General features: G+C 39.4%; 1 protein-coding gene across 1 annotated transcript in view; it reads left to right on the top strand.

Annotated features, from left to right (window-relative positions):
* LOC119524183 (mitogen-activated protein kinase kinase kinase 15-like) overlaps positions 1-19148 on the top strand; it is a 162154-nt gene that overhangs the window by 46487 nt on the left and 96519 nt on the right. Inside the window, 1 exon segment of the mRNA XM_037822819.1 lies at positions 12265-12458. Coding sequence (XP_037678747.1) covers positions 12265-12458 — 194 coding nt within the window.

Here is a 19148-nt window from a genome sequence, read left to right as displayed (position 1 = left end):
AACTCCCCACACCCCTTCCCCCAGCCCTTGGCAACCCATCAGTTTGGGGGCATTTTATTTTGTTTCTTACAGTTTTATTTATTTAAGCATATTTCACAACTAAGTGAAAGTGACAGTGGCAAGAATCCTGGGAAGGGTGGGGGAGGACTGAGCTCCGTCTGGCTCGGCAGTCATCTGCGGGCCAGTTGGTTAACTGTACTGGGTCTCAGTTTCCCCCTTTTTAAAATGAGAAGCTTAATCAGGTGGCTTCTGAGATTCGGCCCAGCTCTAAAATAATTTTGTGCTTTTTATGATCATTTCCATTGTTGGAGCAAAGCAGATCAACTATCACAATAGCTCACTTGGCACCACCTAGCATGTTTCTTGCAGGGATAATTTCTTTTACCTTTAAACGGCCCAATAGCCTGAATCTCCAGTTGAAATTGTTATTCAGTTTCTGTATATTTTTACCTCTTATGACTAAGTATAGAAAAGTAGCAGAGTAGAATGCTGTTTGTGTTAATATTTAAAATAAAGAAAACTGCATTTCTCTGAACGTGCATGGGTGATTATTTAGAAAATTCTCCTTTAACAGGCTAGGCAAAGAATTGTATCTACTGTTAAGCGTAAAGCTCCTAATCATTTTCTTTTGGAGTAGCATCCAATTTGCATTTTCTGCCATAACCTGGTCATGTTAAATAACTTTTTAAAAATTCTTGCACCATATTTGTTCATTTGCTTCCTAAATTTTCTTGGGTACAGTCTTCTGAGCTTTTTCAGTTTTGTTTTTCACTAAGGACTTCTACCCCATTTGCATTACAAGGTGCAAGTTTCAAAGACTTGGCAATCAACGCTTGCCTTGTTTCTCCAGTGCTCGGAAATCAGTTCATCTTGGGTAGTTCTAAGCCATCTCTGCCTTGCATGCTTTCCCCTTTTTCACCTAGGCAATCCATTGACTTATTAAATTCTTGTATCACTGAACAGTTTTCTAGAAGGTCAAGCTGAAAGTCTCATTATAAAGTGAGCTAAGATAAATTTTTATGCATTCTGTTTGGCCCAAAGAATTAACTTATAAACTTGTTTATAAGTTAATTGACCAACTTTGCCACCTGCTACTAGCAAAATGTAGAAAGTGCTAGTGTCAAGAGGTCCCATGGCTTGTGTTTGCATCCTGGCCTTGGTCCTACCTGGCTCCTTGGCTGCCCTGTGGGGAGAGCCCACAGAGGGGGAAGTCCTAGGTGTCCTCAGTGAGAAACCCTGAATGCCCAGGCTGTCCTGGGGATTCCAGCTGCTGTTTCTGGATGGGGATTGTACTGATTTGCAGAAATCGTTGCATGTGAAGCCCACGGAAAGAAGGCTGACGTTTGAGGGCTGCAGCTTAGAAACATCTGCTGAGCCTCTAGAGCAGGAATTGTTAGCTTTTGGGGGGCCATGGACCCCTTTGTCAGTCTGGGGGAGCCTATGAATTCCTTCTCAGGATGTCTTTAAATGCTTAAGTACAAAGGATTCTGTTGAAATATAGTTATCAAAGTTATTTTTTTAAGTTGCATGTGGTGATCTATGTGCTTCTTTATAATGCCTTAAGATGAAATAGGTACAAAAATTATAATTTTCGAATCGTGGGTGGGGGTAAAAGTTATTTTGAGATCTCTGCAGGAACTATAATGTAATATGAAAACACCTGCAATATCTATTAGTGACAAACTTCCAGGTCCTGCTAATACTCCTGTGGTAGTTCCTAATTGAAAGGGAACTTTACAGTTTAGTTAAAGGCAAATGATGATGTAGATGGAATTTTTTCTCAGTCAAGTTCACAGACCCCCAAGAATTAATGGACTCAGGTTCAAAGTCCCTGGTCTGGTCTAGAGCTAATATTTATTAGATGCCTACTGTGTGCAGAGCACTTTACACAAATGGCCACATTTAAACCTCTACCACCTTATGAGGAAGATACTATTATTACCCCCATTTTAAAGATGAGAAAACTGAGGTTTAGGTAAGTAAATTTTCCAGGATCATACAGCTAGTGTGGGGTGGAGCTGGAATTCAGTCCTAGGCGCCTCTGAATTCTTCACTACCTTGCTATGCTTGAGTTGATATTATACTGACTTCCTAATTTGATATTGATAAGGTATTTATTTCTCCTAACTTAGAAAGTATCAATAAGAAAACACTTCCCAGTTCTGGGAAGAGGTTGATGAAACAGCTGTGCCCTCGTGTGCTGTGGCTGGGAGTGTAGATTGCTCCATCCTTTAAGAAAAGCAATTTGGCTGCACCTATCGAGAACCTTAAATTTGATCTAGTTATTTCACTCCTGGGAAGGTCTCTTAAAAAGAGACCACAGTGTAAAGATGCCATCTGCACAAAGATATTCATCTTGGGGTTATAGTAAAGAACTACAACACAAACTGAAAGCTAAACAATAGGAGAAAGGTTAATTATACTATATATAATTACCAAATGAATTAGTAGGCAGCCATTAAAAAGTATAGCATTTACAACAATGTAATTAAACTTTTATAATAGCTTTTTAAAAAATACCTATTATTTAACCTAGTGCTGGTACAGTACAAGTTATTCATTGTAATATGCATAGATGAAATAGTTCTGGAAATTTCAAGTACTAAGTTAGAAACCAAAACTTGAGAGGACAGAGTCCCTCACCCTTCGACAATATCAGAGACCAGTGGTTTTGCTCTGATTCTGATCTCACTATATCAGAATCATCCTTTTGGAAATATCTCAAGAATCCAGCTAATTAAAACAAATTTAACAAAGGCAGCTTAGTTTCCTACATAAAGAGGCATTAGTACTAGTATGCTAACCACATTCATATGAGATATTTCCATTTATAAATATAACACTTAGAAATATCTGATCCTGGCTCATTGAACATGGGCCATGCTCATCAATGTTTTTCTTTTTAATTTCTGGTGTCCCTTCCGAAAACAATCTGAATATGTTCTGGCATTTGAAGATATTTGGGCCTTTTCTTCCTCTGTGTTAGAATAAAAGTATTGCCGTCAAAAGCCTGTGCTTTCATTTTGTAATGTAGAAATCACTTTTAAAACTCAGTCCCTACTCCCAACTTTTTCTTGTCAACTTTTGGGGCATTTCTTAAAATTATGTACTTTATAAAATATTTTTTTCAAAGACAGTGTTTTTACCTTCCCATATCCCCCAATTATGTTCATTAACCTCGTTCATCTTGGTTCAGAGTTCATAAATTCCCTTTCTCTCTCATTTTTCTCTAACTGAGGCTAAGCATTTCTCAATCGGCCAGACTTCTAGCCCTGGGGAAGCCTTAATCAGCCCCTGCTGCTACCATTCTGCCCACTTGAACCATAACCTGTGGTGGCAGATAGCATATTTTGTCAAAATCTTATTTTTTCACACCTCATTACTTCAGATTTGAGCAAGACTAGGGCAAAGTTTACTTTTGTGCCTCTTTGGAAGAATATGTATGCTAAAGGGATAATGTAAATAAGATTTCAGCAGAAATGTTTGTTTTGGAAATAATTTCAAAAACCTAACAGTTCTGTACAAATAGGTTGGGTTATTGCAACTTCAATGTCCTTGTTACAGAGGCGCAGACTTATTTAGTTGTAATATTCATAAATATTTTTGTTGTAATTAAACTATGTAATTTTCTGTATTTTCGAGAAGCTGAGAGAAGAAAGGAAAGCAACTATGTATTTACTGAGTTCATTAGCTTTTTTTTTTTTTAAACACTTCTGGATCCTTTTTTTATTTTTTACTTTTCATTGTAACATATATAACTCAATTTCCCGTTTTAACCACTTTCAAGTGTACTGTTCAAGTGTATTGTTCACAATATCATATTACTTTCTCCAATATCCATTACCAAATGCCACACTTTTTCATCACCTTACACAGAAACTCGGCACCCATTAAGCAATAACTCCCCTTTTCCCTCACCACCCCAGCCCCTGGTAACCTGTAATCTACTATCTGTCTCTATGACTTTACTTATTCTAGGTATTTCATATAAGCAAGTTCATCCAATAGTTGTGTTTTTGTGTCTGGCTTGTTTCACACAACCTAATGTCTTCAGGGCTCATTTGTGTTATATCAGGCATAAGAATTTCATTCCTTTTTACAGATGAATAGTAGTCCATTGAGCATATTTACCACATTTTGTTTATCCATTCTTCCATTGATGGACACTTGGGTTGCTTCCACTTTTTGGCTATTGTAAATAATGCTGCTTTAAACATTGGTGTACAAAAGTCTGTTGAAGTCCCTGCTTTCCTTTCTGATTCTTTTTATTTCTTCCTGTGGATTCAAGTTACCATCTGGTATCATTTCCTTACTCCAATACAACTTTATTCCCACTCATCTCCTTTGTGCCATTAACATACTATATTTCTAAATGTTACAGGCCCCCAAATACTACTATATAGTTTAATGCAGTTGCTTTTTAAGTCAGTCAAGAAAGGAGAAGAAATATGCATGATTACCTTTACTGACACTGTGTGTGTGTGTGTGTGTGTGTGTGTGTGTGTGTGTGTGTTTAATGTGGATTAGAATTACTGTCTGGTACCACTTGCTTTCAGCCTGAAGAACTTCTTCTAGTATTTTTAAATACTAAATACTAGCAACTAATTATCTCAGTTTTTATCTGAGAATGTCTTTATTTCCCCTTCATTTATGAAAGATAGTTTTGCTGGATATAAGATTTTGGGTTGACAGATTTCTTTTTCTTTTGACACTTTGAATATGTCATCCCACTGCTTTCTGGCCTCTACTGTTTCTGATGAGATGTTAGCTGTTAATCTTACCAGGCTTCCCTTGTACTGGATGAGTCACTTTTTCTCTTGCTGCTTTCAAGATTTTCTCCTAGTCTTTGTCTTTCAGCATTTTTACTATTATGTGTCTGTTTGTGGGTTTCTGGGTTTATCATACTTGGAGTTGATTGAACTTCCTATGTATGTAGGTTATTATTTCTTCAAACTTTTTTTCTTCTTTCTTCCCTCTCCCTTTGGTACTCCCATTATGTGTATGTTGGTGTGCTTAATGGCATCCCACATTTCTCTGATGCTCTGATAATTTTTTTCCCTCTGTTCTTCAGATGCAAAATTGCTATTGATTTATCATCAAGTTTGCTGATTCTTTCTTCTGCCAGCTCAACTCTGTTGAGCTGGAAGTGGATTTTTCAAGGATGTTGAGCCCCTCTAGTGAATCTTTCATTTTGGCTGCTGAACTTTTCAACTCCAGAATCTCCTTTTTGTTCACTTTTTTGTAATTTCTAACTTTTTATTGATATTCTCTATGTGATGAAACATTGTCATCATAAATTTAATTCTTTAAGGATGGTTTCCTTTCATTCTTTGAACAATATTTATAATAGCTACTTCAAAGTCTGTCTGCTAAGTCCAACATCTGGGTCCTCTCAAGTTACTGATACCTCCTGTTTTTCCTGTGGGAACACTTTCCTATTTCTTCGCATGTTTTGTAATTTTTTTGGTTGAAATCTGTACATTTTAGATAATATATTTTAGTAACTCTGGATACTGATCTTATCCCCCACTCCCCTGATCCAGGGCATGATTTTTGTTTGTTTGTTTGTGTTTGCTTGCTTGCTTGCTTGGTGACTTGAGTGGACTAATTCAGTGAAATCTATTCCTCTACAGTATGTAGCTTCTGATGTCACTTCTCAGAAGGTACAGCCTTGGGCTTGTGCACAGTCACTCTCACCTCCACTGTCCCCAGGGATGACAGAAGTTTTAGCCAGGCTCCCTGTCTTTTTCCCTCATCTTCCTGTTAAATGTCTTGCTGGTCTTCCTCTATTGGTATCACACCCAGCTGTTAGACTCCCCTAATTGTTAACTGGTTGCTCTATTGTTTTTGACAATATACTGAGGCATAAATTGTTCCACAGTCTGACACAATTAAGGTTGGGCCCATTTGAAGGGGTGGTCATTGAGGACAATCTTTGAGTCTTGCTCTGATCCCAGGAAGGCTCTTAGCTGTCTCTTTCTCTGGTTCTCTCTGTTAAATTTTGAGCTGGTCTACATTTCATTTGGTGATATCTTGGAGGTGCCAGCCTCCTCTTAATAGTTTGCTGTCAAAATCTCCATTACTGGACTCGGGCAAGATGGCGGCATAGAGAGGAGTGGAAGCTAAGTAGTCCCCCTGGAACAACTACAAAAAACCAGAAACAACTAGTAAATAATCCAGAATAACTGCAGGGGAACAAACGAGACCATCCACTCATCATACACCAACCTGAATTGGGAGGAATGCCCAAGAACACAGCATAAAATCTGTAGTAAAACCTGTGGATCCAAGTCGTGAGACCCCCTCACCCATAGCCTGAGCTGCAAAGCCTCGTGGTGCCAGAGAGAAGCTCTCTCCCAGCAAGTGAATACAGCTCAGCTGATCTCCAACTGGGGTTTTAAGTAGCGAGTGTGAACTGCTCACTACAGGTACACATCCCCAAAAACAGACAGAGGCTTTGGGTGACGACTGACCTGGGAGAGCCGGAGGGTCGCCTTAGACTGGGTCTGAAGGGGACTATCTCTTTCTTTTTCGGCTCAGTGGAGAAAGCCCCAGTCATATTCAGTTTCCAGGGCTGTGACTCTGGGAAGGGCGGAGACAGCACAAGCAGAGAGTGAGACCATTGAAATGCTAATGACCTCCACCTGGGGGGTCTATCTTCTCTAGGAGGAAAGGGGTGGGGCCCTTTCCATTCACAACCAGACCCCAGAGCCTGGGGGAACACGGCCATACCTCCTCACACCAGTCAAGAATTATACGCTGACAGGCGCCACCTGCTGGGCAGAAAAGCACAGTGACCCGAGGCATCAAAGGGTGGAGCAATTTTCTAAGACACACCCGCAGGGAAACCAGATACTGAATATTTCTTCCCTCTGGGACCTGAGCCTGTTCTGGTCTGGGAAAACCTGATTTGGATAACCAAGGAAACCATGCCTAGACAACAGAAAATTACAACCTACACTAAGAAAAACAAAGTTATGGCCCAGTCAAAGAAACAAACGTATACTTCAACTGAGATACAGGAATTTAAACAACTAATGCTAAATCAGTTCAAAAAGTTTAGAGAAGATATTGCAAAAGAGATAGAGGCTGTAAAGGAAGCACTGGACATGTGTACGGCAGAAATCAAAAGTTCAAAAAAACAACTAGAAGAATCTATGTAAATGAAAGGCACAACACAAGAGATGAAAGGCACAGTGGAAACTTACAACAGCAGATCTCAAGAGGCAGAAGAAAACACCCAGGAACTGGAGAACAAAACACCTGAAAGCCTACATGCAAAGGAGCAGATGGAGAAAAGAATGAAAAAATATGAGCAACGTCTCCGGGAACTCAAGGATGAAACAAAGTACAATAATGTACGTATCATTGGTGTCCCAGAAGGAGAAGAGAAGGGAAAGGGGGCAGAAGCAATAATAGAGGAAATAATTAATGAAAATTTCCCATCTCTTATGAAAGACATAAAATTACAGATCCAAGAAGTGCAGCGTACTCCAAACAGAAGAGATATGAATAGGCCTATGCCAAGACACTTAATAATCAGATTATCAAATGTCAAAACAGAGAATCCTGAAAGCAGCAAGAGAAAAGCGATCCATTACATACAAAGGAAGGTTAATAAGACTATGTGCAGATCTCTCAGCAGAAACCATGGAGGCAAGAAGGAACTGGTGTGATGTATTTAAGATACTGAAAGAGAAAAACCGCCAACCAAGAATCCTGTATCCAGCAAAGCTGTCCTTCAAATATGAGGGAGAGCTCAAAATATTTTCTGACAAACAGACAATGAGAGACTTTGGGAACAAGACACCTGCCCCACGGGAAATACTAAAGGGAGCACTACAGGGTGATAGAAGACAAGAGTGCGTGGTTTGGAACACAGTTTTGGGAGATGGTAGCACAACAATGTAAGTACACTGAACAAAGGTAACTAAGAATACAGTTGAGAGAGGAAGGTGGGGAGCATGTGAGACACCACAAGAAAGGAGGAAAGATAACGACTGGGACTGTGTAACTTGGTGAAATCTAGAGTATTCAACAATTGTGATAAAATGTACGAATATGTTCTTTTATGAGGGAGAACAAGCAAATGTCAACCTTGCAAGGTGTTAAAAATGGGGAGGCATTGGGGGAGGGATGCAATCAGCATAAACTAGAGTCTGTAACTAATAGAATCATTGTATTATGCTTTCTTTAATGTAACAAAGGTGATATACCAAGGTAAATGCAGATAAGAGGGGGGGGATAGGGGAGGCATGTTAGACACTTGACATTGTTGATATTGTCTGATTCTTTATTCTACTTTGATTTAAGGTTATTTTTCCTTTTGCTGCTTCCTAGCTGTCATTTTTTTTTCCTCTTTCTTTTGCCTCTCTACCTTCTTTGACTCTCCCTCCTGCCTTGTGTAAGAAATGTAGATGCCCTTATATAGATAGTGGTGAAGGTGGTGAACACATAAATGTATGACCATGCAGAGAACCATCGATTATTTACTTGGGATGGAATGTATGGTGAGTGAACAAAACCATATTGAAAAAAAAATGGGTTGATGACAAAACCTCGAGGGCAATATACTGAGTGAAATAAGCCAGACAAATAAGGACAATTATTACAGGGTCTCACTGATAGGAATTAATTATAATATGTAAACTCATAGACATGAATTATAAGGTACCAAGATATAGGATGAGGCTTAAGAATGGGGAGTGGTTGCTTAATATGAGGAGAATGTTGAATTAGGATGAACTCAAATGTTTGGAAATGAACAGGGGTGTTGGTAGCAAGATGTGAAAAGAACTAACAGCGCCAAATAGTGTGTGAATGAGGTGGAAAGGGGAAGCTCAGAGTCATATATGTCACCAGAAGGAAAGTTGGAGGTCAAAAGATGGGAATGTACAAAACTGAATCCTATGGTGGGCAATGTTCATGATCAACTGTACGAATACTAGAAATCACTTCCATGAACCAGAACAAATGTAAGACAATACAATTAGAAGTTAATAATAGAGGGGCATATAGGGAAGACCTATATACCTATTACAAACTATATACTACAGTTAGTAGTATTTCAACATTTTTTCATAAACAGTAACAAATGTACTATACCAATACTAGGAGTCAACAATTGAGGGGGGTTGGTTAGGGATAGTGGAGGATTAGAGTTTCCTTTTCTTTTTTTCTTTTTTCATCTTTCACTTTATTTCTTGTCTGGAGTAATGAAAAGTTTCTAAAAATTGAACAAAAATTAAGTGTGATGGATGCACAGCTGTATGAGGGTACCCAGGGGCAAGTGATTGTACACTTTCGATCTTTGGATAATTGTATGGTATCTGAACAATCTCAATAAAAATGAAAAAAAAATTTCCATTACTTGTGACAGCACACTTAGGCTTGTACATGCTCTGTTTCACAGAAAGTTGAGTCCCTTAGGGAGAGCTAGAGTTCTCTGCCTGCCTCTAACTGTGGGCAGAACTTTTGCAACACTGCTTCAGAGCTAAAGGTGGGTACAGTAGCCCACTTCCCTCAGAATGGCATCCTGTTCCATGGGGTGGGGGCACACGGTATGAGGCAGGGGTGGTAGCCTCTAGTCTTCTCACCTGCCTCACCTGGCATGGAAACCACCTTATGAGTGAATTTGGGCAGCAGTAATAGAGGCTCCATATTCTCAGCCTGCCTCACCCAGGGTAAAGCTTCTGTCCTGCAACTGGGGGCGGGGGAGAGAAAGGGAACCCTGGTCCTCAAGCCCACTTTTACCTGGAGTAGGAGTACTGTGCATGGGGTTGTGGGGGGTGAAGATGCTGGTGGCTTGTTCTTCCTAGTGAGAAACCATTGACCTAGACTGGAAACTAGGGAGAGAGGGGGCTCTGTCATCTCAGCCATACCTGAGCAGAGTAGCACTTCTGTCACTCTGAAGTGGGGTGCAATGGAGGAGAAGGTTATGGTTCAAATGCTACAGAGTCTCACTGTACATGCCAAGATTTAGTTGATCTTCTTGAATATCTATTTCTCTGCTTTCTATATGCCCTTAGGACAATTTATAGAGACTTTGGTTGTTTTAAAATAATTTTCACTAGTTATAGTTGTTCCCCTGGGGAGAGGGTCTGTGTAGCTTCTCACACCTCCATTCCAGCTATAAATTTTTGCAAGTAACAACAAAGTACATTTCTTTAAATATGTTTACCTGTCCAGACTTCACTGATCCACATGGCCCTTTTGCCCTTTGCAGTCTGAAATAGTGAGGCTTTTACCATACCTTCTCAACCTATTTTGGTTAGAAAAATAGGCAGTTTAGCTTTTGAACATATAAATGATGGTTAATTTAATTTGCTCCAGCAACATGACTTTCTTGGCATAGCTGAGGGAGAAATTTGTCTGTAACCTACCAAATCATTTAGTTTTCTGGACATTTGAGTTTCTCTTTGGGAATGTGAAGGTATTACCAGAGAGGGATAGGTCTTTTGATTTGTAGTAATTGTGAAGTAGCCATAAGCCCAGTTTCCCTGCTCCCCGGTTATCACTCACACAACTGAATTTGTGCCCTTTTTATTTATAACACACTGGCATTTGTGGTTTGAAGGGTCTAACTTCAATAGTTGGTGCCCACGGGAACAGTTTCTGGCTGCTGGTTTGCAGCAGGATAAGTATTCTCAGAAAATCCTATTTTCAGGGATAATGGAATACCAATAAAATAAATTTAGTCTAAGGCAAGGGTTGTCCTACTGCCTGCTTTTGGGTGGTTTTTACATTTTAAAAGGGTTGGGAAAAATCATAAGATGGTGATTTCAGGGCATGTGAAAATATGAAATTCAGATTTCACTGTCCATAAGCAAAGGTTTATTGGAACATGGCCACATTCATTCAATATGTACTGTCTATGGCTGCTTTTGCCCTGTGACAGCAGAGTTGAGTGGTTGTGTCAAAGGCTGTATGGGCTCCAAAGTCAAAATTATTCACTGTCTAGCCCTTTACAGAAAAGTTTGCTGATCCCTGGTATAAAATATATTTTACTGGAGCAGCACATGTTATTTTTCTTAAAAAAATATTGTTAGGGCCCAAAAACATGTCCCAGGAGGGCTGTAGATCGATGCCCAACAAGTTACAAAAGAGAGAGAGTTTCAGGATAGTTATTTATATTTTGAGTTCAGGTCAAAATAAGAATGCTTCCTGTCTTTGTGCAAGCAGCAAAACTTATTCAAAAGGATAACTTAAAAATGTATTTGAAACTAGTTCCCCAATGTTGTAAATTTTCCCAAAGCTGCTGTTTGATCTGAGATCATGGCATTTTGACAGCTCTTTCTGGATTTCTTTTTAATTTAGAAGAAGAATTATCCCCTATTTGGCTTCTTGTTCTTGGAAAAATTGAACTTTCCAAGGTTATGTCTGCATTATACTGAAATACTTAGGTAAATCCATTTGCTTGTTTAAAAGTTTAGAGGGAAAAAATCAAAGGAATTACTTTTGGAGTTATATAAGTTCATAAAAACTTAGTGGAGAGATAGCATTTTTAAAAATTTGAAATTTTAAGCTGGTTGCTTTTTATGACAATGTAGACAGATGATTGACTATGGTAAAAATTTGTTTTAATCCTTCAAATATACTAAAAATTGAGCATCAATCTGATGCTCTTTAAAGGTAATGCTTATGCTTTACAAAGGATCACAATTCATAAGCAAGCTATCATTATTTCATTGGAAAAGAGATGGTTTTACCTGAGAATTTGACTATAAAAAAATTAACAGATCCTTTCTTCAAAACGTCTCCAACTAATCGTATTTATTGGTGCCTACTTCCTGCAAAACAATCTGTACTCAAACTTTATAATAGTTCACCCTTAATTAAGTTATCAGACAATATATATGCTCCATCTATGCTGAAAGAGAGAGAGGTAATCTGCCTCTACATTGCAAACCTTACTTATTAATTGGTTCAATTTCCTTCTCCTTCGTGGTGGTGGTGGTGGGGTCATATAATGAAACAATGTGATTTCAGAGGCTTAAAGCCCCAAAATTTCTGCCAAAAACATTCAGTCATAGGCCAGTTCAACATTTGAAACCAATTTATGCCATGTGTATATCTCCATGTTAGAGTTTGGAAAATTGGTTTCCTCTGTTGTGACTGATAGATGTGTAGTCAGGTTGCACTAATTGTTGTTCCCCTACACAGGCATGTTCTCCTTTCCCGTCACACCAGGTCTCGCCTGCCCAAAGCCACAGCTCCACTTCTGTGTCAGTTGCTTTCTGAGACATTTTTGTGTCTTTTTTCCAGGCATCTAGTGGCAATTATTATTTCATCCTGTACATCCTGACACCGTGCGCTGATTATTTCTGCTGCGAGAGTGATGCCCAGAGGCGAGCCTTGGAGTACATGCACCCCAACTGGGACACCATCTTGGGCCTGCTGTGTGTGCCCCTGGTGGACAGGTTCATTAGCCTCCTCACAGACATCCACGTGACTTCATGGTAACTCCCAGGAGCCTTGCCACAATTTCCCACTAACTTTCATGGAGGTGGTATACCCTCAAATAACCAGAATGCTCTGAGAATGGGGAACCTGGGCTAGTATTTATTTTTAATTGTGGTAACACATATATAACATACGATTTGCCATTTTCACCATTCTCACATATATGCTACTGTGATATTAATTACCACCATGACCATCCATTACCAAAACTTTTTCATTACCCCAATCAGAAACCCATTAAGCAATGAACCAATCAATTTTTTTAAAAAAGTTCTCTTGTGGTAACATATATAACACAACTTACCCCTTTTTAACCATTTTTAAGTGTACAATTCAGTGGTATTAATTATCATCACAATGTTGTGTAACTTTCACCATTATCTATTTCCAGAATGTTTTCATTGTCCCAAAAAGAAATTCTGTACCTCTTAAGCAATAACTCCCCCTTCCCCCTCCCCCTAGCCACTGATAACCTCTAATCAACTTTCTGTCTCTGTGAATTTACTTATTCTAGACATTTCATATAAGTGGAATCATAGAACATTTGTCCTTTTGTATCTGGCTCATCGGACCAGTCGTTTTTATGTCATACTGGAATCCATGTTAACCCACCACCACCACCTCAGTTAAGTTGGGCCACTGACGTGTAGCCCAGCAGAATGGAAGTGGAGTTAGCAGTCAGGATGGGCCTGCTGTGGCCCTGACCCCTTGTGTGACCTTGGTAAATCCCTTTTCTCTAGCTCTTTTCTCATCTAGCATATAAGAAAGTTAAGTATGTGACTTTTTTCTAATGGTCTCTTTCAACTCAAAGAGTCTATATTTCAAGCCAGTTTCTGAACAAGATTTACCCATCTCCTTAGTTGCTGAGGTTCTTAAACCGCCTCAGCAACGTCATTCTGACCATATGTACTCGTGTTTTAAAAGCCTGGATACATTGAGTCAAGCTGAAGTTATCTTGACCTCAGGATGTTCTGTGATGTGTTCTTTTTAGATTTATGTTGCAGGCAGGGTGGAATAGTGATTCAGAGGTGGACAGGTTTGAGTTTGAATCCTGGGTCGGGCATTTTCTGCCTGTGTAGCCTTGTAAAAGTCGGGTCACCATTTTGAGCCTCAGCACTCGAGGCACTGGACCTTAAATCTTTCTTATTCTGAAGTCAAAGGCAGAAAAATTCTTGTACTCTACCGAAGGATCCAGTTATTTTGCTTGAAGCCAATTTAAAGGATTTGCTCCTGCATGTTATGTCACAAGAAGGATTTGTCCTTCCAAGATAAATGAAAATAAGCATTGGCAGAAGTGACCTATAATGAATTTAAAGTATTGCACACTGTACTTTGGCTTAAATGGTAGCACCCTGAACTTTGTGGTGTTAACATTGCAATATTTGTGTGAATTACACACTTGTGAATAGTCTGTTTTCTTTTCCTATCCCATAACCCATTCTCTGGACCTGGTTTCTTTTAACAACTTTAAATGGCAAAAGAAGACTGGAAACCCAGGCATGTGTCATCACAGGCTGACAAAAAAAGCAAATGGGAGACATTCTGTAGCACATTGCTAGAAAACCTCATCGATCCTACCTTGCTAACTATTGTCTTATTGCAGGACTCAAACTTTAGTGAAGTTTAGAGAGAGGATCTCCCAACACCATATTTTCAGGTCTTTCAAGGAGGTGGTTTAGCTTGAATCGGCCAGATAAGTTATATCTTTGCAAGAAATGGACTCAAATTTGTTTCTTATTTGGTGTAGCTATTGGTAGGAAAACACCTCTTCTGGCTTGGGTTAATTTTGAAAGGTCTTGAAAGACCTGTTCGTTTATCCCCACCCCACAAATTGGCAGATGCCTGACAATGACTAGTGAGAGGGTAAATGGTGCTTAGGGTTTAAAACATTTATAACAGGGATGGAAGGTGGGCTTCTAGCTCAGTGCCAACTGAGAGATTGACAAAGACTCTGGAGGCCTGTGCTAAAAGGGATTTTGAAGCCATTTCCAAGTTCACATTGATTAGCAGCATCTTCTCTGGTTACCAGGGGTGGTGTGGAATGGCAGCATGTTTATTACATGTCAGATGTACCCGAACCATACTTGTTTTGGTGTTTTATTTACTTAAAAATTACTGTTCTTATTAGTGATTCATAGTTAAATAAAACTATTTTTTTCAGAATTACCTATGAAAACAAGGCTGAGCTAAACTATAACTCTTTGCTCGTCATGCTAAACTAGTAACGTTTAATAGCTTTGATGCCTTTATAGTCCATCAGATGGAACATAGCTGTCACTCAACTTAATGACTGATCAGATTAATGGCAGAACTTTAAACACTGGCAGAATCAGCTAATTTGCTCATCACTGCATTCGACAAATATTGAAATTAAAAGTTAAAGCAGGAGGTGGGGCAAGACGGCGGACTGGTGAGCTGTATGTTTTAGTTACTCTTCCAGGAAAGTAGGTAGAAAGCCAGGAACTGCGTGGACGGGACACCACAGAGCAATCTGACTTTGGGCATACTTCATACAACACTCATGAAAACGTGGAACTGCTGAGATCAGCGAAATCTGTAAGTTTTTGTGGCCAGGGGTCCCGCACCCCTCCCTGCCAGGCTCAGTCCAGTGGGAGGAGGGGCTGTCAGCTCCGGGAAGGAGAAAGGAGAACTGCAGGGGCAGCCCTTATCGGAAACTCATTCTACTGATCCAAACTCCAACCATAGATAGACTGAGACCAGACACCAGAGAATCTGAGAGCAGCCAGCCCAGCAGAGAGGAGACAGGCATAGAAAAAAACAGCACGAAAAACTCCAAAATAAAAGCGGAGGATTTTTGGAGTTCTGGTGAACATAGAAAGGGGAAGGGCAGAGCTCAGGCCCTGAGGCTCATATGCAAATCCCGAAGAAAAGCTGATCTCTCTGCCCTGTGGACCTTTCCTTAATGGCCCTAATTGCTTTCTCTGTTAGCATTTCAGTAACCCATTAGATCTGTGAGGAGGGCCCCCCCTTTTTTTAAATCCTTTTTTATTTTTCGAAAACAATTACTCTAAGAAGCCCAATACAGAAAGCTTCAAAGACTTGCAATTTGGGCATGTCAAGTCAAGAGCAGAACAAATTTAGCCAAGTAGCGGGATACAAGATTAATGCACATAAGTCAGTAATGTTTCTATATGCTAGAAATGAACAAACTGAAGAGACACTCAAGAAAAAGATACCATTTGCAACAGCAACTAAAAAAATCAAGTACCTAGGAATAAACTTAACCAAAGATGTAAAAGACCTATACAAAGAAAACTACATAACTCTACTAAAAGAAATAGAAGGGGACCTTAAAAGATGGAAAAATATTCCATGTTCATGGATAGGAAGGCTCAATGTCATTAAGATGTCAATTCTACCCAAACTCATCTACAGATTCAAAGCAATCCCAATCAAAATTCCAACAACCTACTTTGCAGACTTGGAAAAGCTAGTTATCAAATTTATTTGGAAAAGGAAGATGCCTCGAATTGCTAAAGACACTCTAAAAAAGAAAAACGAAGTGGGAGGACTTACACTGCCTGACTTTGAATCTTATTATAAAGCCACAGTTGTCAAAACAGCATGGTACTGGCACAAAGATAGACATATAGATGAATGGAATCGAATTGAGAATTCAGAGATAGACCCTCAGATCTATGGCCGACTGATCTTTGGTAAGGCCCCCAAAGTCACTGAACTGAGTCATAATGGTCTTTTCAACAAATGGGGCTGGGAGAGTTGGATATCCATATCCAAAAGAATGAAAGAGGACCCCTACCTCACCCCCTACACAAAAATTAACTCAAAATGGATGAAAGATCTCAATATAAAAGAAAGTACCATAAAACTCCTAGAAGATAATGTAGGAAAACATCTTCAAGACCTTGTATTAGGCGGCCACTTCCTAGACTTTACACCCAAAGCACAAGCAACAAAAGAAAAAATAGATAAATGGGAACTCCTCAAGCTTAGAAGTTTCTGCACCTCAAAGGAATTTCTCAAAAAGGTAAAGAGGCAGCCAACTCAATGGGAAAAAATTTTTGGAAACCATGTATCTGACAAAAGACTGATAGCTTGCATATATAAAGAAATCCTACAACTCAATGACAATAGTACAGACAGCCCCATTATAAAATGGGCAAAAGTTATGAAAAGACAGTTCTCTGAAGAGGAAATACAAATGGCCAAGAAACACATGAAAAAATGTTCAGCTTCACTAGCTATTAGAGAGATGCAAATTAAGACCACAATGAGATACCACCTCACACCGATTAGAATGGCTGCCATTAAACAAACAGGAAACTACAAATGCTGGAGGGGATGTGGAGAAATTGGAACTTTCATTCATTGTTGGTGGGACTGTATAATGGTTCAGCCACTCTGGAAGTCAGTCTGGCAGTTCCTTAGAAAACTAGATATAGAGTTACCATTCGATCAGGTGATTGCACTTCTCGGTATATACCCGGAAGATTGGAAAGCAGTGACTCGAACAGATATCTGCACGCCAATGTTCATAGCAGCATTATTCACAATTGCCAAGAGATGGAGACAACCCAAATGTCCTTCAACAGATGAGTGGATAAAGAAAGTGTGACATATACACACGATGGAATACTACACGGCAGTAAGAAGGGACGATCTCGTGAAACATATGACAACATGGATGAACCTTGAAGACACAATGCTGAGCAAAATAAGCCAGGCACAAAAAGAGAAATATTACATGCTACCACTAATGTGAACTTTGAAAAATGTAAAACAAATGGTTTATAATGTAGAATGTAGGGGAACTAGCAATAGAGAGCAATTAAGGAAAGGGGAACAATAATCCAAGAAGAACTGATAAGCTATTTAACGTTCTGGGGATGCCCAGGAATGACTATGGTCTGTTAATTTCTGATGGATATAGTAGGAACAAGTTCACAAAAATGTTGCTATATTAGGTAACTTTCTTGGGGTAAAGTAGGAACGGGTTGGAAGTTAAGCAGTTATCTTAGGTTAGTTGTCTTTTTCTTACTCCCTTGTTATGGTCTCTTTGAAATGTTCTTTTATTGTATGTTATTTTTTTTAATTTTTTTTTCATACAGTTGATTTAAAAAAGAAAAACAAGGAAAAAATATGTAGTGCCCCCTTGAGGAGCCTGTGGAGAATGCAGGGGTATTGGCCTACCCCACCTCGATGGTTGCTAACATGACCATAGACATAGGGGACTGGTGGTTTGATGGGTTGAGCCTTCTACCATAGGTTTTACCCTTGGGAAGACGGTTGCTGCAAAGGAGAGGCTAGGCCTCCCTATAATTGTGCCTAAGAGCCTCCTCCCGAATGCCTCTTTGTTGCTCAGATGTGGCCCTGTCTCTCTAGCTAAGCCAACTTGAAAGGTGAAATCACTGCCCTCCCCCCTATGTGGGATCAGACACCCAGGGGAGTGAATCTCCCCGGGAACGTGGAATATGACTCCCGGAGAGGAATGTAGACCTGGCACCGTGGGACGGAGAACATCTTCTTGACCAAAAGGGGGATGTGAAAGGAAATGAAATAAGCTTCAGTGGCAGAGAGATTCCCAAAGGAGCCGAGAGGTCACTCTGGTGGGCACTCTTACGCACACTTTAGACAACCCTTTTTAGGTTCTAAAGAATTGGGGTAGCTGGTGGTGGATACCTGAAACTATCGAACTACAACCCAGAACCCATGAATCTTGAAGACAATTGTATAAAAATGTAGCTTATGAGGGGTGACAATTGGATTGGGAAAACCATAAGGATCACACTCCACTTTGTCTAGTTTATGGATGGATGAGTAGAAAAATAGGGGAAGGAAACAAACAGACAAAGGTACCCAGTGTTCTTTTTTACTTCAATTGCTCTTTTTCACTTTAATTATTATTATTATTATTTTTGTGTGTGTGCTAATGAAGGTGTCAGGGATTGATTTGGGTGATGAATGTACAACTATGTAATGGTACTGTGAACAATCGAAAGTACGATTTGTTTTGTATGACTGCGTGGTATGTGAATATATCTCAATAAAATGAAGATAAAAAAAAGTTAAAGCAATGCACTGATATTTTTTATATCAGAACCCTTGCTCTGGGGTATCACCTCATTCTTTAAATATTAATTAAGGCCTTATGAGCATAGGACCAGTTTATGTACTGTATGCAAATTTATACAGCATAGTTTTATGATCTTAATAGGAAGTAACATTTCCTCTTGTTCATTCTCACCTTTTGTTTCTCTTTCACTGAAAATTGTCTTGTAATTTAGTTTACTCTGTCTAATTACTATCATTTAATTTAGTGAACTCTTTTAGTTTGAACAGCTTAACTTTGCCCCCTGCAGTTAGATCATTTCAGATACTTTATGGGTTGCTAGTATTACTGCTTGGCAATGCACAGTTTCCATTTAAAAATGACTTGGAAAGTAGACAATATATTTAATCAGTCTGTGGTCATTGCAAGCCTTTGTGTACCAAACATCAAATTAGGTCATTTATAAAGGTTTTAAACCACTGTCTTAGTTTCCTAGGGTTGCTGCAACAAATTACCACAAAGCTGGTGGCTTAAAACAACAGAAATGTGTTGTCTCGCAGTCCTGGAAGCTGGACATCTGAAATGAAGGTGCTGACTGGGCCGTGCTTTCCCTGAAGTCTTCAGGGATGGGTCATTGCCTCTTCTTGTTTGGGGT

The sequence above is a fragment of the Choloepus didactylus genome, chromosome Y, assembly GCF_015220235.1.
Source record: "Choloepus didactylus isolate mChoDid1 chromosome Y, mChoDid1.pri, whole genome shotgun sequence".
NCBI classification, from domain to species: Eukaryota; Metazoa; Chordata; class Mammalia; order Pilosa; family Megalonychidae; genus Choloepus; species Choloepus didactylus.
Note: the sequence above shows the minus strand (reverse complement) of the source record. Positions and strands in the feature narration are given on the sequence as shown.